This window comes from Pleurodeles waltl, chromosome 12 (genome assembly GCF_031143425.1).
Source record: "Pleurodeles waltl isolate 20211129_DDA chromosome 12, aPleWal1.hap1.20221129, whole genome shotgun sequence".
Taxonomy (NCBI): Eukaryota; Metazoa; Chordata; class Amphibia; order Caudata; family Salamandridae; genus Pleurodeles; species Pleurodeles waltl.
In genome coordinates this window covers 132932768-132959892 of record NC_090451.1, presented here as the reverse complement: position 1 = coordinate 132959892, position 27125 = coordinate 132932768, and the positions used below count along the sequence as shown (strand labels likewise).

Sequence of the window (27125 nt, the reverse complement as noted above, 5' to 3'; positions counted from 1 at the left end):
TTTGCAACCACAGGATAAACCAATACAATAACTAATATCTAGGTCATTTAACAATCACACACCCCCCCAATATGCACTTCACGGAACACTTCTAGTTTTACAGTATCTTTTCTGGCTGCACCCTCCATGGGTTTATCCTTTATTGTTTATTTTATATAGGCATTCGCTCGTGACCAGTGTGGGCCTTGTTTTGCATGCATGAGTTCCTTGGCTGCCTGAGGAGGGCACCATCCGGATTAGTATATGCAGATAGCTACCCTGGTTTTCTGCTCCTCACGTGTCGCTGGGACTGTGGTGACGAAAATTTGATGGACAATTATTACTAGAGAGATGGGAGGAAATGATGTGTGTGCGCTGTGGTGCCTGGGTACCCTATGGATTTTGTTTCCGTAATGGGGGATGCAGGGGAATTTATGTCGTGATTATCGCGATTATATGTGCCCCAATTCAAGGAGGCTTCTCATCGTTTTTGGCCTCCAATTTTGTTACCAAATCCTCCCAAGTGGAGCATCCTGTGTGTTGTCGCCCTTCGCGCACCATTCTTTTTAGTACCTGGTATTCAGTGCGAGCCCAGCGTATTATTAGAGAGTACCAGGATTTCAGATCGGGAGCCTTAGGGGCTTTCCAATGCATTGCTATTAATCTTTTGTACATTAAAAAGGCCTATAAATTTGTGCAGGTGTCTTTGTTTTTTTGGTCTCTTCCTCAGTCCCATCAGGCAGGACCCATCGTCTGCTAACAGTGCAAGTCCCGTTAGCCCAGATACCTCCCCTACCACCTCCGCCCAGGCCGTTTGCATATTAGGGCAATCCCATACCATGTGGTAGAAGGGTGCTGACGGTATTTTGCATCTGGGGCATGTTGTTACTGAATCAGGGAACATGCGCTTTATTATGTCTGGGGAAAGATATGTTTGATGCGTGTAATTGAATTGGGTATATCTAAATCTGGGATTCCTTGACACGCCTCTGATGTGAGACAAGGCCTTGGGCCAGTCTTCCAGTGGGATCGGGGTGGGGAGTACTGCATTCCATCTACCCCATGCTTTCCCTGCCTGTGCATCAGGAGTCTTGTTGAGGATTCTATATAGATTGGATATTATTTTTGTTTGATCACTGTGTTGTAGAAGCTGGTGGAGCACTGGGGAGGTCTCTGGTTCCGAAGTGCCTATTCCCCACATTTTTCTGATTTCATGACATACGGCATGATACGTCAGGAACTGACCCGGATTTATCTCCGTGAGGGCCTGGAGAGCCTCGAACGTCATTAATTTGCCGTCTTCAAAGCAATCCCCTACTGTCTGTATTCCTGCTTCATTCCACAGCTTTACAGCTTGCATTCCAGCTGCAGTCCCCGCCAATAGATAATTTAGCGGTATGTGTGGGGAGTAAGGAAGCTTATCCGCTCCTTTTTGCACATATTTAACCCAACACGCATGCGCGGCTGCAAGCAAAGGGTTAACCAGTACCACTTTGGGGGGCTTTGACGTCAGCCAATTTAAAAGGGGGGTCCCGTTCCACTGAGGCTCTAGGCTCATGGGTTCCGCTTGCTCTGGTCTGTGGATCCAATATTGGACCCACTGAAGTTGTGCGGCTGCATAGTATCTTTCAAAATTCGGAGTTCCCAGGCCACCGTTATCCAACGGGCATTGCAATGTGGATAGCGCCACTCGCGCTCTACCACCTCCCCAAATGAGCTGCAGTAATGCTGTGTTTAAATTGCCGAATAAACTTTTGGGAATGGTTATCGGCAGGGCCGCAAAATAATATAGGAGCCTAGGTAGAATCAACATATTAGCAATCGCCACCTTACCGGGTGGCGAGAGCGGAAGCTTGTTCCAAAATTGTAGGGAGCCTTTTATGGAAGTTAGCGCCTTCCCCAGGTTCCCGTCTCTTAAGTCTTCTGTGGCACGATATATGTTTATCCCAAGATATTTAAATGTTGTCGGGCACCACTTTAGGTGCCCTACCTCTGGGGGGTCTTGGTTGTTGGGGGCCCTTTTTGCCAGGGGGAACACACAGGACTTCTCCCAGTTTACCACAAGGCCAGACAGGCCTCCAAATTCAGCCAATAAAGATATTACAGGTGGGATAGCTGCACAACCGTTCCTGATATATATCAAAGCATCATCTGCATATAATGAAATCGCGTGATGTAACCCATTCCTAATAATTCCCCATTCGTGCTCCATGAGGCGTACTTTTGCCGCTAACGGTTCCATTGCTATGGCAAACAGTAGCGGGGATAAGGGACATCCCTGTCGTGTCCCCCTGGTAATCGGGAAACTATCAGAAATCACCCTGCCTGACTTCACCCTCGCGCTTGGATTAGAATACAATGTCCGGACCCAACGAATTTAATTAGGGCCTATTCCCATACGGGCCATCGTAGCCATCAGGAAGTCCCATTCCAGCGTATCAAAGGCCTTTTCTATGTCTAGTGAGAGCACCATTTCCTCTTGTGCAATCTTGGGGGTGTCTCCTATTATACTCAGCAATCTGCGAATATTTAGGAAGGTGTTACGCTTTGGGATGAAGCCATTTTGATCTGCATGAATCAATAAGTGCATGAGGGGGGCTAACCTATTAGTCAATATTTTGCCTAATATTTAGCAGTCTGTATTTAACAGCGATAGTGGTCTATAAGATTTAACATCCGTGTGGTCTCGACCCTGTTTAGGGAGTACCACTATCATAGCTTCCCTTTGAGATATAGGTAAGCTTTCTTTAGTCCACGCCTCCTGGAACACTCCTAGCAGGTGGGATTTTAGGCTGGGTAAATAGGCTTTATAATACGCCGAGGGGAGGCCGTCTGCACCCGGCGCTTTGTTCCTGGGCAGCTGTGCAAGGGCTAGTTCTATTTCTTCTGTTGTTATGGGGGTTTCAATTCCATCTCTATCTGTTTGTGGTAGTTGGCGTAGGAAGGAGTCCGCCAGGAAAGCCTCAAGTTGTGTAGTTGTGCACGAGGTACGTTTAGTGTATAAGTTTGAGTAGTAATTCCTAAACGTCTTGTTTATTTCTACTTGTGTAGTAGCCATCTCATGCGCGGCCACCCGGATGGCACCTATCGGAGCTTGCTGTCTATCCTCGCGGAGTAGCCACGCTAGCATTCTACTTGATCTATCTCCTTCCGTTTGCAACCTGGTTAAGTAATAGTTGTAGTAGTCGTGGCAGCGGAGCCTGCTATCTGCCTCATTATATTTTGAGCGCTTTTCTTTGAGGACAGTGCTAGTGATTTCCCCCCGTGCTACCGCTTTTTCCGCAATCCTTAGCTCCTTCTCTAGTTTGCTAATTTCCGCCTGTAAAGAGCGTCTCACTCCCCACGTAGTGGACATGCATACTCCGCGTGCTACTACCTTGTGGGCATCCCATTCTATCGCCCGGGTTGTTGCAGACATAGCGTTTATTTCCCAATATTGGCCTATAGATTTCCCCAATGTTGCGGCGAATGCTTGATCTTGTAGAGCCTCCGCCTGGAATCTCCAAGTGGGAATTGCCCGACGTGCCCTGCCCCAATTCAGTGTTACTCTCAGAGGCGCATGGTCCGAGACTGTCTTTGCCAAGTATTCAGATTCAGTGATCAGCGCCCCTATTTCGCGGGTGCCCCATACTATGGGCCTGATTCTAACTTTGGAGGACGGTGTTAAACCGTCCCAAAAGTGGCGGATATACCACCTACCGTATTACGAGTCCATTATATCCTATGGAACTCGTAATACGGTAGGTGGTATATCCGCCACTTTTGGGACGGTTTAACACCGTCCTCCAAAGTTAGAATCAGGCCCTATGTCTATTCTAGTGTGGGTGTTATGTGGGACCGAGTAAAATGAATATTCTTTTTGCTCTGGATGGCCTAATCGCCATACATCATATAGACCCATAACATTTGCCCATTCTTGCAGGGGACTTACGGGCTTCCTACTAGTTGGTGTGCTCGGGTGGGCACTGGTTCTGTCCAATGCTGCTGATGGGGTACTGTTAAAATCACCGCCCCAGATGGCTAGGGGCATGGGGTGGGACAGCAACGTTGGGGTGAGAGTGGTAAGAAAGCCCGAGATGCCACTGTTGGGGGCGTATACCCCGATCACAGCCATTTGTCTGCCGTCTAGTCTGTCCTCCACTACTACGTACCTCCCTCCCTGGTCTATCTTGTGTGCTGACATGAGGAATGGAACTCCCGCCGCTATCCAGATCAACACCCCTCTCGCAAAGGCCGAGTATGTTGTGCCTATCAACTGGCCTCCCCACTTCGTGCGCAGGTCGCGTAGGTCCCCCTCTAGCATATGTGTCTCTTGCAGAATAGCGATATGCACTCCTAGTCTTTTAAGTCGAGCGTGCACTCTAGCCCGTTTGCTCAGCATCCCAAGGCCCCTGATATTCCATGTTAATATAATATACTGGTTTTTCGTATTATTTCGGGAAGACATCATATGGGGTGCTGGGGATACGTTGCTGTGTTGTGGATCTGGGCTTTAGTGTTGGCCCACCTGGTCTCTGCCTTTCTGTTGCTGATATTTAAATATAGCGGGTGCAGGTCTATGTTTTGTGCATTAAGTAATTCCGATCCTTGCATTTCTGCTAAACTGTTAATCCCCACCCCCCTAATTAAACCCCCTATACTACTTACAACTATAGTGAAACTACAAAACTTAAAAGTGTGTGAAATAACTCTTATCCGGTTGGATTTGCATAGTGGGATTCTCATATCGTACAGATGTGGCTCTTGTAAGGGGCTCACATCGTGCCGCAGACTTAGTCTGCCAATATCGTCAGGCGCCCCCCCTTGGCATAAATCCATTCCCTCTGGCCCGCCCATCCGCCATGTACCACCTACTTATGCCCCCAATCACTTAGCTTAGTGTTTATATCAAAGATGCATATTGTTGAAGGCACTTTATCCCCACGTCTCGGCAGTGTCGCAGAGTCTCTGTAGATTTTCAAGTTTCAAGCATCGTCCCTGGTAGTCTCTCTGGGCCTGAACGAATAGTTTATAGTTCGTCGGCAGTTCTTGGGGTGACCTTCGGCCCACCTAGTTCTCCTGTTACCGTGGATGCGGAGCTGGCTGTGTCTGAGTCTGATCCCAGCTCCTCAAGACCACTGGCAATTGTACTGCGGCTTTGCATGTGTAACGGCGTCTCTTTTAGCACTTTTGCTCTTTCCTCTGCTGCTTGCCAGTCATTGGGCTGGCCTCTGGTGCGCCGTTTGGATCGCTTCCTTGCAGCGGGTTTTTGCCATTTCTCGTCCCTCTCTTCGTCCTCCCGGGGGTGTGCAAGGCCCTTGGCGTGGAGCCATGTCCAGGCATCTTCGGGGTTGGTGAATATATGGGTACGGTCCTCCATCACTACCCTTAGCGTGGCTGGGAAGAGCAAGGCATATTTTATGTTCTGTTCTCGTAAGCGTTGCTTGATTTTAACAAAAGAATTGCGTTGGTTCTGCACCTCTTGCGGAAAGTCTGGGTAAGCATTGATGTTCGAGTCTTCATACTTGAACGGGCCCTTATTGCGGAATTGTTGCAATATTGCGTCTCGGTCTCTATAATTCAAGAACCTGGCAATCAATGGCCTGGGGGACTGGCCGGAGGCCGGAGGTCTGCCCGGGACTCTGTAAGCCCTTTCAACTGAGAAAAACTTGGATGGAGCCCCATTTAACACCTCCTTGATTAGCCACTGCTCTAGGGAAATTTCTGATTCCGGTTGACGCATACTTGCCGGAAAGCCCAGGAATCTCACGTTATTTCGGCGCGCCCTACTCTCCATTTCCTCCGATCTTCTCCAAAGTATCTTCAGCTTCTCGTCCATGCGCTGAATCTGTTTTTGGTTCCCTTGCGCTATTGGAGTTAGATCAGCTATTTCAGCTTCAGTTGTTTTCACTTTTCCAGCTAGGCTTCGATGATCCACTCGTAAAAGATTCAAGTCTTGCGTGACTGCATCAATTCTGCCTTCCAAGGATGACTTAGTGTCCAGTATTGCCTGCAATACTTTCTCGAACTGAGCAGAATGCGCTAGAAGTGTGCTTTCCAGTGACTGTAGGGATGGGCCAGATTGTTGGTCGGTAGGTGTTATCGCTTGGGTAGTTCGGTCTGGATTCTTGGTTGACTTGGCTCTGCCGGCCATTTTGGCTGTTCTGAGATTACCTCGCAATCTGCAGAGATTACGCACTTTTAATCTTCCTGATTCGTTGTTTTAAACTTTTTTACTGAGTTGCCTGGGCATGGAGCGCACATCCGGCGTTGAGGGCGTGAGATTAGGCAGCAAAGCAAAGGGACATTTAGTCTTATTCTGACTTATTATGGCCTGGATATTCAATGACAAATGCTGCAGTCATTAATAGATTCAATGTTCCAGCTATGAGTTCTTGTGGGGCTGTCCTCCGGGCCCACCGGAATATGCGGAGGGTGTAAACGCTGGGGGAGAACACTTGTTTCTTCTTGTGTGGCGGGAGGGCTTGGTGCCAGAGGCTCCCTCATATAGAGGGGAGAAGTGCTGGACGGCCGGGAGAGGCGTCGACACGCGGGAGAAATCACGGGTCAGGGCGATCGCAGGGCGCGGCAAATAAACTTTGTGCAGCTAGGAACAGTCGCGGCAGGGACCCATTGCAGGGGAGTCCAGGGCAGGCCACACGCCCGCGGTCCAACCCAGCCGTCCATTCTGCGTTGGTTGAGTAGTCCGAGCTCCCAGGAGCACACGGTCCACATCCATCTTGCCCTCTTGTGTAAATGGAGAGGTGGGGTGCTTGTTGTTCCAAGGGTTTTTCCCCTCAGCTTAGTTTTGGTGTTCCCCCACCTCGCAGGTGCCCTCCTCACCTCGTTTTTTAAAAATTCTGCACCGGGAACCCCCGCAGCCTGCTGGGCCGCCGCCGCTGTGCGTCTTCTTTGCCGGGCCTCTTCTTTGTCCCTCTGCAGCTTACACACGCGGCTGCTGTCGCAGCAAAATTCAAGATGGCGCCCCAGCTCCTCAAGCCGGCTTCACGCGTCCCGGGGCGCCCAGCGAAATCAGCCGTGCGTCCACTTTTGGCTGCGTCTCTTCAGCCCCCCCGGCCACGAGCAGGCGTGGAAGCGGGAGGCGGCCGCGCCCGGCGAGAGCGCGATCGGGGCCGCAGCTCCTCCCGCTCTGCGCCACACCCGGCGCGGACTCGCGAGTTCCAGCCCCGCCCCGCCCGCGCACCGAGGGGCGCTCGCGGCACAAGCTGGGCGCCCCGGTCAAGCCGCCGTCCCAGCCGCCGCTACCAGGCCGCGGGGGGGCGCCTTCCAGGATGTTTCGAGGTAGCCGGGAACGGAGCGCTCAGATCAAGCGACCGTCCCGGCCGCCATCTTGGCTCCTCCGTCAAAATAAATTGTTGAACAACAAACATAGCACTGAAGCTCAAGAGGTCAAAGAAGCTAGAAATTCGAATTCATACTAATTTGAGAAAATGGCAAAAATTTAGATTAGGTGGAGTCAAAAAGATAAAATAAGATTTGGAGCAGAAGGTCAGAAATAAGTAGTCACTTCTGTGAAGGGCTGATTTTGAGTATCAGAAGTTCTGAATCTTGGTACTTTAAGGTTGAAGGAGTTCCTGCTTACGACTCCTCTAAATTTACCTCAAATAGATTTGAGAGATATGTAGGTTAATTTTGATGCATACTGTTATACTAGGGAAATAATATTGAATCTAATTATTGCTTCAGTTGGTAATCATTGTACCTTCACTGTACATACCTTAGCTTTGGGGTACAATGGACATACATTGTTGACAAGAAGAGTGTCTGTTAGTTAAAGTATAGCTTTCAAAGAAGTGAGTGAAAAAACAGAGGCATGCCTGCAAGGATGAAGTTTTGCAAGGTATCAACAATAAAAGACCAGCCCATCGCCTACTATCCTTAGGTGCACAGGTGAAAGCTGGCAATTCTATTCAGATCGTGCATGTGAAAGTTTGTAAGACCCACTGCTTTGTAGATGTGGAAAATAGGTGAAAGAGAAGAGGTTAAAGTCAAACATGTAGATTTCACTATTGATGGGAGTACTGGAGAAAAATCTTCTACTTTGAGTTTATTGAATTTTATCAAAAGCCACATAGATACGAGTAAAATATTTAGATAGGATTCCCTACTATTCACAATGTGATGCAGACCATCTACATTTCAGTGCTACTTCGAAAGCAGAAACTAGATTGGTGGTTGACTAGAACATTCTTGTGTTTAATGTAGGTGTTGAATTAGTTAAAAACATGCATCTCATCAATCCAAGGCAGGTTAAAGAGTCAGTTTGACCAGTAGTTAACAGATTGTTTTTTAAACAGGGAATAGTCACCATTCAAAGAACACCATGCAGACACACATTTGGAAAGTGAATTTGATGACGTTTGCTGAAAGCCATGAAAGCCATCACCCTCACCTGCGTGAAAAACTGCAGCTAATATAAGAGGTCTAGGAGGTGTTTGGAAATTGCATATAATTCTCTGGGGAGCCCATCATTACATCAAGAGTTGTTTACTGACATGTAATAACGTGTTTGCGCAATTCCTGCTGAGTTTGTGTGTTTGGCCTCATCATTAGTTTAACTAGTTTGAGGGAGAACAGATTCATACACCAACGTACAGAAATAGGTAGATTTAATAGTCATGTCTAGAGTATTAAGATATTATTATTATTTTGAGGAAGTACTAGATTATATCTGATGGACGTTACATGTGTCTTGTTCTACTAGCTTTATCAGTTGGGACACTGGGAGTTCTCTTATCTTGTCTACCAAATCATAATGTTTATCCTTTAGGCAAACTAAACAAAAGTCCTTGTTGGTAAAATAACTGATTTTCAAGCTCAAATTGGCTCTCACTGCAAGTATTAACTTTATAGGTCTGATATAACTAAGATCTTTTCTTCACGAACAGTGGGATTTTATTTGGCTGCCACCAGCCAATGCTTTAAAGACAGTGATGCATCTTGGACCAGCAAAGAAAAGTAGTTCTCTCTCAGTCACACTAGGACTTGCCTGAGAGTTAATCTTACTAAGCTTCCTGAAGTCCAATTTATCTTCCTCTAGTGATGTTTGCACATGGTCTTCTATGTTTGTGAAGGAAAAACCTACACCTGTCTTCTTCAAGTGCCTCCTTTTTGGGTTTATGGCTGAATCATTGCTCCTTTGGTGAAAAACAAGCCATGGCAGCAGATACTGTCACTGCATCAGGCCCTCTGGAATAAACGGTCCGATTTACCCTTTTTATGACTAACAGATGTTTTGCATTTAGCTTTGGCCTCCATCGCAAAACCAACTATAGCACAGATAATTTGGCTCTCATGAAAGAATGGCCATCTCATTGTTTTGGCTATTAGGAGGATTTGGTAACAATGCTTGTGTCTGAGCAGATACATTATAAATTAGTGGGGTGAATGCCAATGGCTTGACTTGGTTGTGCTGCTCCATACTGCACTGGAATGGCTAAAATAACATATCCAGAATGATTGGTTTCCTGTTCTTTATTCAAATTAGATGGCTATACTCTTTGAATACTTGGGGAAAGCTGAAAAATCTATATTTTCAGACCGTGATGCTGCCACCCTCCTCCAAAAAACTGCTGTTTCTTACACATGATCCATCATGGAGCCAATCTTCTTATTTATTGCCATCAATCTTCCATCGCAATGGGTCATTGCTTGTATCATAGGCTTGGGTTCTGGATGTGTTTCTGATGTTTTTGCTAGGTTTTTGTGTTGATGATCTTGTTAAAAAAACAATAGTCTAAAGCAAGATGTACAGCATACGTTTTAGGTTCTACTTATTTGCTTTGAAAGTTAATAAAATACAACTCAAGGGGTAAAATCCATTATGATGTAGGCTGAGATCTACCAAGAGGTAGTGCCAATGTGCTGCAGTTATTAAAGTTCTCTAGTTCCTCGTTGTACCCTAGGTCTGATCAAGCTACAGAAAAAGAGCTAACTCCCCTTGGTGACAAAGAAGCCAACTTGAAGGAGCAAAGTACATCTGTCCAGTGTAGGCAATTGGCTCCTTAGGGGCCATATGCTCTAAAAAGTTGTGAGGAAACCAAAACAAATTTCTAGACCCATAATAAAACTATGATTCACTTTGAATGCTCTGAACCTCCTCTTCCTATCATGTAATAATGGACAATCTAAACGAGGGTCCCAGCAGGCAGACCTGAAAAAGACTAGTCTCTCAGAAAGAAACTCATTTTAGGAAACAGTATAGTACAATCTTTAACCTTCACTTATGTGAGTGTGATGCGTCAGAGGCCCCTTTGTAATTATGTTGTTCTAAAAATGAGCCTTTTAGTGAGACTGTCAGAGCTCTCTCTCGCAGCCTGTTGGTACTGACCCAACAACACTCTGACCAAAATCATACAGATTTTATGGAGAACAATTATATTGGTAGGACAACTTGTTCAACCTCTTTGGGTGGGTCCCCTTTTCACAAGGTTTAACTCCCCTCCAGACAAACTCTCTGCCTGGGTAACAACAGTCTTCACAGAGTATGTTTGAGTCCTTGATGAGAAGAAGCTTTCAGAACACAATCGGGAAGTCAACATAATTTTTCAAAAATGTTTGCTTGCATCTGACAGCAAGGCAATTTTAGTGACCTGAAAAGACACCACATTTTAATGTACTCCCTGTAACAAACTACCAATGTATTGCCATAGATCTCAATGGCAAAAATTACAGCTTTGATCTGTGGAACAGTTACTTAAGGATGCTTTTCTTACTGACTGGTCTCATAAGTGCAGCTATGCTTCTCCCTTTTCCTCTGTTTGGGAAATTTATCAGTACTGACTGACCTTTATTTTAGGTTATTCAGTTTATCAAGAACCCTTGCATTGGCTCTGCCTTACAAGAAGTACACTTGCACTGACATTTCTTCTTTATGACAAGAAGTCACCCCTTACAATGAGACAAGACCTCGTGCTTTGGGTGTGTGTGGTGGGAATAGGATGGCTTGAATGTTCATTCTTAATCTCATTCTCTGAATTTGAAAGCTTGCTGCCAGAGTTGCTCACTGTCCACAAGAACTCCTCATCCGTGGTTAATTTTTAAATCACTGAACTCTGAAGCTGCTCCTCTTATGCATTCAGTGATGGTATTTACCAATGATAGTAGAGATAGGAGCCAAGTTAAAACAATGTTTTAAAAAAACAACTTTACATCCCAATAAGCAGCTATTTGTGCAAACACTTCCATTCCTGGCAAATTCTAATTTATGTTATGCCTGGAGCAGCTAATGTACTTCTCGATAGAGTTAGTTGTGAATTTTTCTGGGGCATTGCTGGTTTAAGCCTCACCCAAAATATCCTGATAAGATAATGCTCTATTTAAAACACAGTCCTTATAAACCATTTTGCTTCAAACATTTATGACCAATGCTAATTTATTGTATTCCCTTGTTTTAGAGCTGGAATTACTTGTATGCGCAGCCTGCTAGATAGAAACTGATAGCTAGTGTTAATTTTATTTTAAGAATTTGGTATTAATAACAAATGTATGAATAATTACTTTTATTAATAGGATTACCTGGTGTAAATACTTTTAATTAGGAAAAATAACATGGCATAGTATGTAATAATATCTCACACAATAAAGCCATATGTATAATTACAGCATAATTGTAGATAGAATACAGCAATTTCAGTTCATATAAGGTAATGAAATTTAACAGTTATGTGGCTTTTCTATTCTTTTTTTTAATCTGTCCTTGATGTGACCACCAGCAGAGTGCTACATAACCATGAAATTACAATAAGAACAATGAAAACTTGATTTAAAATGTACAAAATACAGAATATTTAAATAACACAGAAACATTTTTTTAAATGTAACATGCCATTAATGTCTGTAAACTATGTAGAACATTGTCAGCTCTTCATTGATCTATTTGTCATTCTTTGCTGTCTCCACACAATGGAACAGAGGTGGTTCTAAGATTTTTGATGTTAGTCTCACATGGATTATTTGACGGTACTGTTAATGTTTTTACTTCCATTTCATTGGTTGCAGATTTGAGTTTTTGGATCGTTCTTTACTGAAAATCGAGATGTATAGTTCAATTCAAATGCTACATTTGAGATACTCAAATGTGCATAGCAACACCTCTGATTTGTTTATATTCAAAAAGCAATTTGTGACTTTCATTTGCATTTTACAGGATTTTGGAATACAAAATGTTCTAATCATCTGAACGCCCTTTGTATTTGATTCCAGTAATGGGTAGGGAGCAAAGTCTGTTTTCTAATAAAGGACCTTCATGTCTGGATATTTTTAACTAAAGGAATGTACGTGGTTTGTCGGGTCTTTATTTTCGATAATTATATAGGATGAGTGCTTTGAAAAGACGGTTTGTGTGACAAATCAAGGATATTGTCCCATTTCGAACTTTAAATACATTTGAAATAACCCACATCTGAAATACCTGGCCCTATTTCTGTGGTCATGCAAGAAAAATTGTGAGAGTAGTTTTAAAGTTATCCTACGTAAAATACTAAAACATCAGTATGTACATTTCCAGGTTCAATTTCAATGTGAGCTGGTAATAAATTTCCAGGTATTAAAAATAATATGGTCATTAGTCATTATTGATGTAGTATCCAACAGCCTGCTGCTAATCCTGATAAAATATATCAAAATGCTCCGGAGAAGTAATGCTGTTACTCCACATCTGAAATTATTTCAAAAAGTGATTATGTTCAAACACCTGGAGTCCCACAGTGTAGAAACTGACTGCAAGCTCTTTGTAAAATGGCAATATCTTTGCAACTTGGGGTTATATAATTTTAAGGAAAGTCTGTACTCTGTGCTTGTGTTCCACTTGTCTTCCAACAATCCATTTACTTTCTACATGATGACCAAACTACATTCTGGTGCTGTGCTGATGCTGCAGCGAACAGTAGTCTTTTTACTGTGCCCATGGTACTATAAACAAAGTAAACCGATTATCATTTGCCTCTACGTCAGGGGTCTGCAGTGAGTGGCTGGGAGATAATGGTAGCTCACCAGCTCCCTAGGAGTAGCTCTAAGAGGTGAACCCAGACCTAGTACCACATTCAAAGGGTCTGTGCTTATTAAAGAAGGTGGCACTGCTCAACCCAAGATCATTAGAATGGCAGCCATGTATATTAATGAGAGGGCCTGATGATAACAGGCACACACTGTGTCAACCTATGGAGTGTGCCACATGTCCATCTGCCTCCTCTTTCATCTAGTAAAGTAACAATGAGATTGGACATGCAGTAGGCTTGCCACAAATGCCACACTATATGTGTGAACAATAGACTCGGGAAAAGGAATTCCAACAGTAGAGTGAGTATTAACTAATGTGGACCTACTGAAGTACAGGACTGAAGGAGAAAGAGTGAAAATGTTTGAATTGGGTGTATGATCGGTCCTGGAGCTGAGGATACAGAACTTAGAATTAGATCAGAGACAATTTAGAATTAGATCAGAGACAATTAAGAGCCTCATATGCATGCATCTATGAATAAATCTGTGTGTGTTTGTGCTAGCCTGGCATTGTGTCCCCTTCTGGAAGGTATACCTAGTTTGAAATACCACCAAAAGTATGTGATGTCCTCCACCATAACAGGTTAATCTCTAGCAAAACTGTGGGGGACCATGGCATAATAGTGGCTGTTGCAGAATGTCACCCCCTCACATATGTTCAGCATTTATGGTCTAGCTGTGGCATTCTGGCAGCCATCATTAACATATTAACCCCTTCGCTGCTAGGTCTTTTCCCCCCTCAGGTGGCAGGCCTTTTTTTGGGCTATTTTGGGGTAGTTCACGCTTAGGCCCTCATAACTTTTTTTCCACATAAGCTACCCAGGCCAAATTTGCGTCCTTTTTTCCAACATCCTAGAGATTCTAGAGGTACCCAGAGTTTGTGGGTTCCACTGGAGGAGACCAAGAAATTAGCAGAAAATACAGCAACATTTTCATTTTTTTTTTTTAAAAAGGGAAAAATGGCTGCAGAAGAAAGCTTGTGTTTTTTTCCCTGAGAATGGCATCAACAAAAGGTTTGTAGTGCTAAAAACACCATCTTCCCAGCTTTCAGGAACAGGCAGACTTGAATCAGAAAAAACATATTTTTCAACACAATTTTGGCATTTTACTGGGACATACCCCATTTTTACTATTTTTTGTGCTTTTAGCCTCCTTCCAGTTAGTGACAGAAATGGGTGTGAAACCAATGCTGGATTCCGGACAGCTAAACACTTCTAAGAAGTAGACAACATTTTGAATACAGCAAGTGGTCATTTGTGTAGATCTTACAAGGTTTTCCTATATACAATAACATAAATAAATATTGAAATTGAGGTAAACAAAAACAGCCATTTTCCTCCACGATTTACTCTGTAACTTTCTCCTGCAAGGTCTGATTTTCAAAAGAAATATACTGTTATGTCTACTGGACTCTTCTGGTTGTGGGGATATATAGGGCTTGTAGGTTCATCAAGAACCCTAGCTACCCAGAGCCAATAAAGGAGCTGTACCTTGCAATGGGTTTTCATTGTATACCAGGTATACAGCAATTCATTTGGTGAAATATAAAGAGTGAAAAATAGGCATCAAGATAAGGTGTTGAGAAGCAGTGGTTATTTGCATATCTCCGAATTTGGGAGTCCCCGTATTAGCATGTGAATTACAGGGTATTTCTCAAATGGCAATCTTTTTTTACACACGGTCTTACATTTGGAAGCAAAAAATGTAGGGAAATACAAGGGACATGTGATGGGTCGGACCAATCCGACCCGCACACAATCGCGACTGGTGCTGCCACTGCCTGGGATGACCCGGAAGTAAACCCGAGGTCAACCCTTCCTATTGGTTCAGGACTCTATCCGCGGGACCCGGGGGAATTAAAAGGCCGGGTCGCGGAGTTAGAAGGAAGTGCGGATGGTCGGAGAGGAATCATTCAGGAGGCGTCAGAGGATCCAACCCAAAAGCTCGTGATGACCAAGGGGACGAGGAGACTCCTAGGACCGTCGGGAAACCCCGTAAATAAAGCCCGACCGGAACAAAGAATCATTGCGGTCCCAACCCGGGACGAAGACCGCCGGCCCCGGGAAGCAGACTCTTAGGACCCGCCACGCTTCAGGAGAAGCGTGGCCAAGCCAGGTACGGGGCTGGGGACGGGTAGGGTTAGGGAGGATGGGAGGGTAAATATACACAAATAGATAGCACTGGCACAGGCACCGGGGCGGGAGGTACATTGATAAAGGGGTGGGAGGGCGAGAACGGGGAGCACTGCGAGCACAAAAATAGGTGACTACTAGGAAGGAAAAAGGGTTCAGATACCGGCAGAAAGACGAAGAAAAAAAAAATTTATAAAGAAGAAGACTCAAGAGAATAAGGAAGAGAGAGAGAGGGAAGAGCATACAGGATAAGAAAGAGAGAGAAAACGGCCAGAATCAAACTCAAACAGACAGATCTGAGTAAAGACAGAAGACAGGATAAGAAAGGAAAGAGCAGAAACCAGGGATAAGGAAGAGAGAGAGACAGAGCGACTAAGAGAAGAGAAGAAAAGAGTGGAAGACAGGAAAAGAAAAGGAAAGAGCAGAAATAAAGGACCAGGAAAGAGAGATAGAGAGAGAAGAGAGGAAAAAGAGCGATTTACTCATGACTTACCGTGCCTATTCTTCTTCTGTCCCCACATGCTTCCTAAGAAGCCTATGGAGAATACAGAAAGAAGAAGACGAGATTAGTCCACCAGGACTGGAGGAGACATCCGAAACCAACTACCACAGACTTATTCACCATAAAGTGCTCTGTAAAACAAAATAAACACTACTTACCTATAGACTCAACTAGTCCTGTGTGCTTGATATCGGCCAACCTACAACAGGGCAATAACAGGGCAATAACACTTGTTCTGCTATTCTGTATTCCCCCAAGTCTCCCGATAAAAATGGTACCTCACTTGTGTGGGAAGGACTAATGTCCGCAACAGCAAACGCAACATGGACACATCACATTTTTACATTGAAATCTGACATTTTTTTTTGCAAAGTGCCTAGCTGTGGATTTTGGCCTCTGGCTCAGCCGGCACCTAGGGAAACCTCCCAAACCTGTGCATTTCTCAAAACTAGACACCTAGCAGAATCCAGGGTTGGCTTACTTGTCGGGCTCTCTCCAGGTTCTGTTATCCAGAATCCTTAGCAAACCTCAAAATGTGGCAAAAAAAAACAAAACACTTTTTCCTCACATTTTGGTGATAGGTCTGGAATCTGAGAGGAGCCACAAATTTCCTTCCACCCAGCATTCCCGAAAGTCTCCTGATAAAAATGGTACCTCACTTGTGTGGGTAGGCATAGTGCCTGTGACAGGAAATGACCAAAACTCAACATGGACACATCACATTTTCCCAAAGAAAACTGACCTGTTTTTTGCAAAGTGCCTAGCTGTGGGTTTTGGCCTCTAGCTTATCCAGCACCTACGAAAACCTAGCAAACCTGGACATTTCTGAAAACCTAGGGGAACCCAGGTTACATTTCGGTGATAGAAGGTTCTGGAATCTGAGAGGAGACACAAATGTCCTTACACCCAGCATTACCCCAGGTGTCTCGATAAAAATGGTACCTGACTTGTGTGGGTAGGCCTAGTGCCCGCAACAGGAAATGCCCTAAAACACTACATGGACACATCAAAATGATCAAATACAAAACTACCTGTTTTTGCGCGGGGGCACCTGGGCTCAGCAGTCATAAAGGGAAACCTACCAAACCCAGACATTTCTGAAAACTAGACACCCGAGGGAGTCCAGGGAGGTGTGACTTGCGTGGATCCCTCAGTGTGTTCTTACCCAGAATCCTCAGCAAACCTCAAATTTAACTTTTAAAAAAAACCCTCATTGTTCTCCATATTTCTGTGTGGGATCACGCACCTACCACCCAACATTCCCCTCAGTCTTCCGGTAAAAATGATACCTCACTTGTGTTGGTGGGCCAAGTCCCTGTGACAAGGAAGAGCCAAAAACATGTAAAAAATTAGGGGGAACCAAAGCGGGTCAAAAAGGGCAGTTTAGGGAAAAACGTTTTTTAGGCTGGCAAGTGGGGCAGAATTTTTATTATCAGTATAGATGCGACTATGATAAATGGTAGGAATTTTGTGGATTCCTGCAGATTCCAGAAGGTTCCATCACAAAAATGAGGGAAAAATGTGTGATTTCAAGCAAAGTTGGAGGTTTGCAGGGCATTGTGGGTAAGAAAATGGTGCGGGTGCATGTGAAGCACACCACCCTAGACTCACCCAGATGTTTAGTTTTCAGATGTGTCTAGGTCTCATAGATTTTTCTACATGGCAGCGTCCCAAATTCCAAAAACTGCAGCCCTCACCATTCCAGGAGGGATGATTTTGAGAGTTAGACAAGCTCATATGGCCCAAATGTAAAACCAAAACCCCAAATAATCAAATGTCCTCTTGCTTGCTGTGGGATAAGATGTTTCAGTGTGCGGGGGGAGAGCTGAAAGATTGTTACCTCCTTCAGTTGGGGTGGGGGCATACCCAGGCCCATACTGGTTGGTAGCCACCACACCACTATTTTTTTTTTTTTTTTTTTAATTCCCTAGCATCTAGTAGGCTTTCTTCCCCCCCGGGGAGTGTTTCGGTGGCAATTGCCGCATCTCCCCATCGGTGGGAAGAACAACTTTGTCCCCATTTATTTGGGGTGGGGGTATGGGCGTACACCAACACCCTTTTTTGGAAAAAAAAAAAATCTTTCCTGGTCTCTGGTTGGCTTTCTGCCCCCCTTGGGGGCAGATGAGCCTTACACAAATAGGCCAATTTGGTCCCACAGAGGTCAGAAATGGCCAAAATCAATTTGCCAACCAGGGAAGCGATCCTTGCCTAAGGGGTCACTCCCCTTGCTTAAAATTGGCGGGGGGGGCAGAAAAGGCCTAATAATAAAATTGTCCCCTGACGAGCGACCCTTCCCTAAGGGGTTGCTTCCTTTATAAACATAATTAAAAAAAACAAAAACATCCCTGATGTCTAATGGCTTCTGCCCCCCTAAGGTAGATCGGCTTAATTAATATAGGCTGATCTGCCTCCGGGGGTGAGGGGGCAGAAATGGCCTTTGAAAAAATGCCCCCCCCCCACCTTTGGGGAATGACCCTTGCCAAAGGGCTCGCTCCCCTTATGACAATTTCATTAAAAAATACACTTCCTGGTGTCTAGTGGCATTCCTGCAGCACGATCGCTGTGATTGTGCTGCAGGAATGCTTAGAGAGACATGAAAAGGAAAGCTTTTCCTTCCCTTTTCATGCCTCTCTGACCTCCCTTGCCCCCATTCCGAGGAGAAATGAATCAGTTTCTCCAGGGATCGCGATGGAAGGTGACCTCTGATGTGAGCGCTGACATCATCAAACGTCATGGGGGGAGGGGAACGATTCCCCTTCCAGCCCTGCCCTGGGGTGGTATGGGGGAGGCCTGGTTCCAGGACCGAATGGTTACATTTGTGGCGTCTCAACGCCCCGCCACCGGACGTAACCATTACGTCCTTGGTGACCAAGGGGTTAAGTGCATGACTGTCCTCATTTTATCCATCCTTCTCATATTCATGTCTCACTCTTGCTTAATGATGGTCATTACTGATCTGTTGTGGGCATCCTGGGCATTAAGGGGCCCAGTCTTGCTACAATGGCGACTCTGGTATAATGGGGGGCATTATTTGGCATATTAGTAGCAACTTTGGTATTATGTTGAACATTTATGATGTACGATTGTACTAAATGGACATCTGAAGCAGAAAATGTCCATAAGACACATTTTTACTTGCGAGTACTTGATGAAAAGGATAAAGTGATGTTTGAAGGCTGCATATTTCTAAAAAATAAGAGCTCACATTCTGAAGGCAAATATTATATCTTTATCAGAAAAGTTTTTCATTCTGGAAAATTGGGTTTGTTTGCCCAATATAGAAAGTGGTATTTGATAGAAAAATGTGAGTTTTTGGAAACTGATGTGCTGATAAAGACAAAATGCTGCATTTCCAAAACCCATAATAATGGAGTCATAATTCACACTGAGTTAGGGGGTGACGTATTGCTGTGGTAATGCCCTTAGAGCTAGAGGGTAAATACTGCTTGGGCTGCTATTTTATTAGTACTAGTAAGTGTTTCATGTGCATACACGTTTTCTGGCATTTCTGCTGGTAACATTGCCCGACATGCTTGGGTGGTCACTAGTATAATATAAAACAAACGTGGTCATTCTTTTACATCAATAAAAATGTATTATTGGCTCTGGAGGATTTTCCTTGAGCAGCCAAACATCTCACTACAGAAATTGGTGGATAACCCTGTAATAAAGACAGGGAAGGAGGCCAAGAAGACAATAGCACAGAGAGGGCAATCTTTCTTATTACAACATAAATAATACTAACATTCTGTACTATTGGGGCCTGCATTCCTCTTTAGGACTTAGATATTGTGAATTGAGGATAGAATCCTAAATCCTGGGATTAGTTTATGAAGTGAAGGACAAGCCTACATTTAACTGTGAATATTGTCATGTTAACCAATTTTTCTAAGTTAAACCTGAAAATACTTGAAGGCCAATGGTGAGTTCACACAGGCGTACATACCCTAGAAGTAAGGAGCAATGCACAACTGTTCATATGCGGTGACCCAGACTTGACTAAATAAAATGAATAGTATATTTTTAGCAAACTGTGTGGCTTTTATTGCACCAGAGTATTATCCCCTTTATACCAATGCATGTATACATGCTTAATAAGACATGCTCCGGAGTAAGGAGAAACTGAGTGTCCAACTGTCACAGTCAAGTATACTACCTCACTGGACCTCAAGGGTATCTAAAAATAATTACATTTTTATAAAGTTACTCTTCCTCTAAGTTTAACACAAACCAGATTTCTCAACTAAATTAGATTTTAAAATTAACTGTAAAATCATTTTGAATTTTTTCTTCAGCATTTCTCCCAAGAGTAGATGGAAAATAAATATTATAATCTCTGCTAAGCCTGTTTTATGAAAAACGCAGCTTAACTTACACAGTGGAAACAGCTTTTAGGCACTCAGTCATTTTGAGCTGACAATTTCTAAACAGATAACGTGCCACTTTTTTTATATACTGGGTGCCATACTTTGTGGGCTTACAAGGCTCATTTTGGTGGTGACTTATTAACATATAAAAACAGGTATGTGGCAGACACACTTTTTCTAGCCTTGTGCCACCATAGTGCCTTTTAAATACAGTCTAGCCAGAGCACAGTGCTACAAGCAATGAATTGCATTTCTGCCACTGTCTTTAGAACGGGCCTGACCTCCTGCTTTTCAGTCATGTCCTGAAAAGCATCACCTGACTCTGTGCCCCTGCTGCATCTTCTCTGGAAATTATCTTTTGCTCAGCGTTCTAAGACAGTTTTGGCCACTGTGCTGCCTAAAATTGGGCGCCCTTTGGTGCCAATGGTAGCAGGCATTGCTTTTAACCTTTTAGGGCAGCTTGGAGAGTGGGAGCCAGGCTCCATGCTCTTTGACCCCGAGAGGAAACAAAATGATGTAACCTTTAACCCTAATAACGTCACATGAAGTGGAAATCAAATTAGACCGTACACCATCAGAGTGATTATTTTTAATCAAATAACATTACTTTGTAATAAGATGTTACAAGTCTCTTTCTAGAACTCACAGAAAATAAATACAGCACTAGCAATCTCTCTGCATATGACTCCATCCGTTTATTCCTCAGAGGGTCTTTTTTTTCTTCAAATTTTATTATCAGTGCATCTAGTTAATGAAAACCATTGCACTTATATGAAGTAAAACAATAAAATCAAACCAACATTCTTAAAAGAAATCGATCCATAACAAATAAAATCATAGCATTATGTCCCGTTCAAGACAGATGACATTGATACTGGGGTGTGATGGTGTTAGCTTCCTGGCAGAAAGCGTGTTAAAGAGTCTTGTCAGCCGTGAGTCAATTGGCCAGGACGCGCTCCACGCCCTCCAAGTAAATCACAGTATGGGCGATAGGTTTTCTGTTGGTGGTATTAAGGCAGGTTACTGTCATGTGTCTGCATGTACGGACCCCCAGGTGAACCCACAGCGGTCTCAGAAGCTTGCGCGCTCCTCCACCATAGGCATGGGCAGAGCACATGAGGCACTGTTTCAGGTATTAGCCCACACAGCCGGCATAGTCCGTCCTCAGGTGGTCGTCGCCAAGGCCTCTCATATATTCCTACTAGGCGGACCCCCAAGCGGTGGAGCAAGAACTTCCTTTTGATGCTATAGGTTAACATTTCACCCAGATATGACTGGGGGGGGCTAGGATCTTGTAGCTGTTTAGAACTAGTCAGGCGTGGTGCCTTTTCTCGAGGGCTATCTTGTCTTCAGTGAGGGACAGCAGCTTTGTTGATCTTTTGACTAGGGTTTTGATATGTTTGTGGTTAAGCTCCGATGACCATGGGCCCTCGATGTCGAACTCCTTTATGGAGAAGTCAAGGTATATTCTTGCCGGTGATCGGTGTTTCATCATTATTTCTTCCCAGATGTCATTATTTGTGGTGTTTATGGCCACAGCCCTTGTTTTGTGAAGAATGTTTGTAAGACCTGCTCTCCTTGCTAGGGGTCTGTTTGGGTAGGCTGAACTCCAACCTTATCTGTGCTGGTGATGTATGCTTTGGGAGCTTGAACATTTGCCTGTAGATGCTCACTACAGTGGCGTCCATAACTTTTACGATTCCTGCCGTGGAGCGCAATACTGCCATAGGCTAATGTTGGAATCACCTTGGCTCTGGCTACTTCTAGCAGTGGGCTGATTGTGTACTTATTCAGTCTTGTCGACAGTGTCCATAGCCCAATGGAGAGCGCACCCCCCTTCTGTTTTATTTCTTCTTTATGTCTGAGAAAGGAGCTTTGATGGTCAAACAGAACGCCTAGATATTTATAGGTTGTTGTTTCATCAAGCGCGCTTCTACTCAGCCCCCCAGGTGGTTGGCCCCTTCAGGGATCTCTTGCCAATCATCATGATTTAAAAAATGTTGTGGTTGATTTGTAACTCATTCTCAAGGGCGTAGTCTTCCATGGCTTTCAGGAGGCATTGCAAGCCTACCCTTGTTCTGCTGAGCAGCACAACATTGTCTCCATATAGCAGGTTTGACAGTTGCTTCTTTCCAAACCATGGTGCGTGGGAGTTTACTGAAGATAGTGCCATTGAGAAGTCTGCCATGAAGAGATTGAATAGCTCGGGGGCAAAAACACAGCCCTGTTTTAGGCCTTTTGTCAGATAGGTTTGACCCGTTGCCCAGTTTGATCCTGACCCACGTGCTGGTGAACAGGGTCTCAATGGCTTTCAGCAGATGTTGTGGGATTTGCCACCTTTAAGTTTCTCCCAGAGTCTGTTTCGGTTGATGCTGTCAAAGGCTGCTTTGAAGTCTCCACTTCAGAGTGGGAGCTTCATGGCTATTGTAGATCCCACCGTGCCCTAGTTGTAGGTGAATCCTGTTTGGTTTGGGGGGATTATTGATTCTTGACCGGCCCAGTTGACCAGGTGTTTCAACAGAGCACTGGCATAGTACTTTGCTTCGTTGTCTATGAGTGCAATCAGGCAGTAATTGCTGGGGTTCCACTTGTCGCCACCTTTGTGTATTGGAGAAATTATGGATCCCCTCCAGGTTCCGGGATTGGTTCGCCAGACAGGGAGTGGTTAAAGAGGGAGGCAATGACTTTGGCCCACTTGGGCCGGTCCAATTTGTAGATGGCCTGAAGGACTTGGTTTGGGCAAGGGGTTCATCTTCCTCCATCTGCTTATTAGCCATTGGATACCTACACAGAAGATGGCTAGTTCACTGTCCACATTACTGGAGTTGCCGGCGGCTGGGTTGTCGAGCTTGGTTGGCCTGCCTGGGCTCCTGATGTTGACGTGTTCCTTGCCGCCTTTGGTTTGCTGGAAGTGTAGTTTCAGAAAAGATGCCCAGTCTGCTTCCGGGATGTTTGAGTCTGAGATTGGGCCTTGTTGGCTTTTCAGGGTATTGACAGTCCTCCAGAGTTGCTGGCGTTCTTGTGTTTTATGTCCCAGATGAGTATGGCCCACAAATTCTCTGTGTGTAGCCTCCTTGTTTCACATACTGCCCGTTTCAGCTTTCCTTTTGCTTGTTTAAGATTGATGAAGTGTCATTCTTGGTCAGACCAGCTGGAGCACTTGATTAACTTTCCTTGTTAGCTGTTTCAAACTATGCGAGGAATAGGTATTCTCTGTGGGACTTTGGGGTTGGCGCCTGGTGACTGACGTTTCTGGCGAATTGCTTGGTATATGAATGAATAAAAGCTTCCCATTTGTCTTTAGTTGACCCTTGCCTTCTTTGGGAGGCTTTTAGGTGCATGTCAGCTTCCTCAGCCAGGAAAGCTAGGGAAGCGGCAGTCCATTTGATTCTTTTAAGCTGGCATAGCTGCTTGGTGCCGGCGGGTGCTGTGTTGGTCATGTGTAGGGCTGGTATCGAAGTGAAAGCCACATGCTGTGGCAGGTTATCGGTTTCAGAACTTAGGCCCAGCTTAAAGGAAGAGACTGTTTGCAGCAGTGGTAGGGAGACCCAAGTGAAGTCTATTAGGGAGCTTCCATTTGTACTGCGGTATGATCGGGAAGGGGGGATATCAACGCTGAATTGGTCATTTAGTGCTCTGAGGTCTAAGTGCTCAAGAAAGCCAGCTAAGACTGTTCCTATGTTGCTTCTTTTCGCTGTTTTAATCAGTGTTTGTTCAGGAATATACCTCTGGTGTTCCTGGGCTTGATGATCGTTAGCGTCAAACCCTCCTAGCAGGTTCATGGTGAAGTACACTGTTACGAGTAATGGAAGAAGTGGGTGGGACCCAGCCACTTGAGTGATATGGTCCACAAGCAGTTTTGACAGTTCGTCTTTATTTTTTTGTCTCGGAGGTATGTATGTGTTGACTAAGATTAGCCCTTGCTCCTCCCTTCTGTGTTGATAGGTTGGGTGCACGGTGAGGAATTGGTCAGTGTCCGAGGAGAGCATCTTGCAGCTGGCCTTTAGAGCAGTTGATAGGTATCCCCCAGATCACTTTCCCCTCAGCCAAATTTGCCTTCCTTAATAGGGGGAAGGAGGGCAAAGGAATGTCCGAGGTGATGTAGGTGAGTCCTGGGGTCTGCCCTAGGAGTTTTAGTATGTTCCCCAGTTTAGGGTGTCCATGTTCCCAAGTGATCGGTTTTCTGGGTGAAATAGAACTGAGCGACACTGCCTCTCCCCTGGGATGTTCTCCATGGGCCAATCTATTGTATTCAAGTTTTCATCCTCCGTCGGTTGGGACACCACTGTAAAATGTGTCTGCGGGGTGGCTTGAGGAGGTTCCGTTGGAGCCAGATCTGATCGTTCTCCTAACCCGAAGTGGAGTAGCTGGCTGAAGTGCGGTTACGTGCCACCTCACATCTTCATCCTATGGCAGCCCTTTCATGGGTGGGGTTGGGGAGTGTCCTCCTCTCTGAGGCGTACACATCTCCCCTCACTTCTTGGCTGTCATCGGATGTCCGCTGCCTTGTAAGGTAGACTCTCTGAACGGGGGAGCCCTGCCACTTCTTTTCTGGTGGTTGCCATGCTGCTGGATGATGGCTCTGGCCCCTGTGGTGCCCCAGCCTGCCTGGGGGGACCCATCCGACTGGGTGCCAGAGTTCTTATTAGGAATCAGAGATGGTGATTGCTTTTTGAGTCTGACTATCACCAGAGGCGTTAGTGGGACCGGAACTGGGGGTGGGGAGGGAAGAGTAAATGGCAGCTCCTCAGTCTTTCAGGAATTGGAACTTTGTTGTAATTTTAGGTTGGCGGGTGATTGTTCCCCATTGCAGGAGTCCTCTGACCAATGTGGGCGCCCGTTGGCAGCACGTCTGCCGGCTGGATAACCACCGGGGGGCAACTCACAGGAAGCCTCTTCGACCTCATTGTCTTTGGTGTTCTTTTCCTCTGTTGCTATGTCTGCAGTGTTGTGCTGTTGATGTGTGGGGCTAGGCTAGCTTGGGTGGCGGGGTGAACATGGGAGAGTGGGGCTCTCCAGGTGCCTTGCAAACCGCACTTGGAGCTACCCAAGCTGCTTCCACAGGCTCTTAGGGCTCGCGCTCACAGCAGCTCCTATGATGCCACACTTTTCAGGCTACGGTCTCAGTGTTCCTAGCTCAGGAGAGGTTCTGCTGTGTTTCTTTGGTAAATTGCGGGACAGATGTCACAGGATATCACCAGATGGAGCAGGAGGGGCAGAAGGAAGCTGACGAGTGTTGTGATGAGTCCCTTATGACCTTCACTACCTTCTGTGAAGTCCCGGAGGCCCAACCGCTTTGTGCTCACCGGAGGCCTGGCCAGCTGTGTGCTAGCTGGGAGCACCTGGGTGGATGACGGTGTCAGTGGGAAGTGCCGGGTGCCAAGTTGCCAAGTTGTCTAGTTGCTGGTTTGCTTGGTTACAGGGTGCTGGGATCCTAAGGTTCCCTCTGGAGTCCCTCCAGGCTCTCCCTGGGCTTCTCTCCACAAGCCACAAGCCACAATGTGTGCCACACTGTGAACCACACTGGACTCAGTAGCCACCTGCCCCCTGTACTCCGCTACACCCACCCTGTACCCCTACCCTCCACACCCCCACAAACCACCTCTCCCTGCGCCGCCAGGAGGCTGGGGTGAGGGACAGGAGGGTGCGAGACCAGAGGGGTCCAGGGAGTTCGGGGGGCAGGTGGCATGAGGGGACACAAGTGTGCGTGGCTAACAAGGGGCCAGCAAGGGCTGGGAGGAATCGGGGCACTGAGGAGGCTGAGCCCAGGTCCAGGACCAACACCCCGCACTGCCACCCGAGACACCGCAACACTGGTATGCGGTGTGTGCCACGTGTGTGCACAGTGGGGGAAAGAGCAGGAGTGGCAGGCCATGAGCCGCCGGGTACTGGGTGGCAGTAGGCAGCAAGCGGTGGGTGTCAGGCAGCAATGGTCGCATTCCCATTCGCAATGTGCCCCTCACCCCGCTCAGTAGCACTCACCCAACCGGCACTGGCTCATCACCGGCTCTGGCCCAACAAGTCGACATACAGTTGCAGCCAGCTCACACCCAGCTCCTCTCACTCCTCGTTATTGCTGCATCACTCTCCGCTCTCCAGTCCAGCTCCTCCGTTCTCAGTGCTTCCAGTTCTGGATCATTTGCGCACAGACTTTTGGAGTAGCTTGCGTTCGTGTGTGGGTCTACAGAAAATAGTTTTCATTAATGCAAATGCGGCGCACGTATCAAGTCTCACCATCAAGGGATGCTTCCTATTCCCCAGAGGTACCAATCACTGGGACCACAGGTCCACACATACCAGGGCTAGTTTGGCCACACACGGACATTTCCTTGTTGCACTGTTGGTCCTTAGAAACACTTCATTTATACTCAAGGTCAGAGCTCTCACAAATTAACTTGAACGGACATAACGGGTTTCATTTAGAGGTAGTTTTTAAATATAAAACAGCAGTTCTAGGTATTACAAAAAGTTCACACCTTAGTAGGTCAGGGTGTTAACACACTGAGGCCCTCATTTCGAACATGGTGGGATAGCCCGCTGCAGACCATGCTTATGGTCAATGGAAGACCGCCAGTAGCGGCGGCAGGCATCCCGCCATATTCGATGCATGGAGGCTCACCGCCATCAATGGCTGGCAGTCGGTGGCGGGGGTGAATGCTGCTCCACCCTCACCGCCATGTTAGTCCATACCCGCCACGCCTATAATGATGCAGTTATAGGCAAGGCGGGTAGGGAAATTCGGCAATACCAGTGGAGCAGCATCCTAGGAGCCCATTCCCTCCCGGAGCAGCGCCACAGAACAGGTAACTGCTGTCCAAGAGGGAAGGGGGGAGGGAGTGTGTGTGAGTGCATGGGGGTGTGCATTAGTGTTTGTGAAGGGGGGGCTGTGTGTCTGAGTGGGGCTTTGCAGCCAGTTCACTACTGTGTTCAGAATATGGCAGTTTGGACCACCATGCCGTTGTCAGTAATGGCCCCCATCCCCAGCGTGGTGGTCATTACCGCCATGTTCAGAATGAGGGCCTGAGTGTGCATTATCTGTATTATTACACACAATATCGTCTAATGGCCTAAATTTTGTACTCATTTTGAAAACGTAGCAAAAAAGCTAAAAATAGAGCTACAGTGTAACAGGTGATCTTGCAATGC

At 45.8% G+C, this 27125-nt stretch overlaps 1 protein-coding gene across 4 annotated transcripts in view; it reads right to left on the bottom strand.

Moving 5' to 3' along the window:
• LOC138267355 (CD276 antigen-like) overlaps positions 1-27125 on the bottom strand; it is a 103390-nt gene that overhangs the window by 31062 nt on the left and 45203 nt on the right. For 2 of the 4 annotated variants that reach the window (XM_069216252.1, XM_069216251.1), the window contains exon 7: positions 15604-15645. The exons of the other annotated variants lie outside the window; for them this stretch is intronic. In XM_069216252.1, coding sequence (XP_069072353.1) covers positions 15604-15645 — 42 coding nt within the window. The remainder of the gene's footprint in view (positions 1-15603; positions 15646-27125) is intronic. 4 annotated transcript variants of the gene reach the window in all.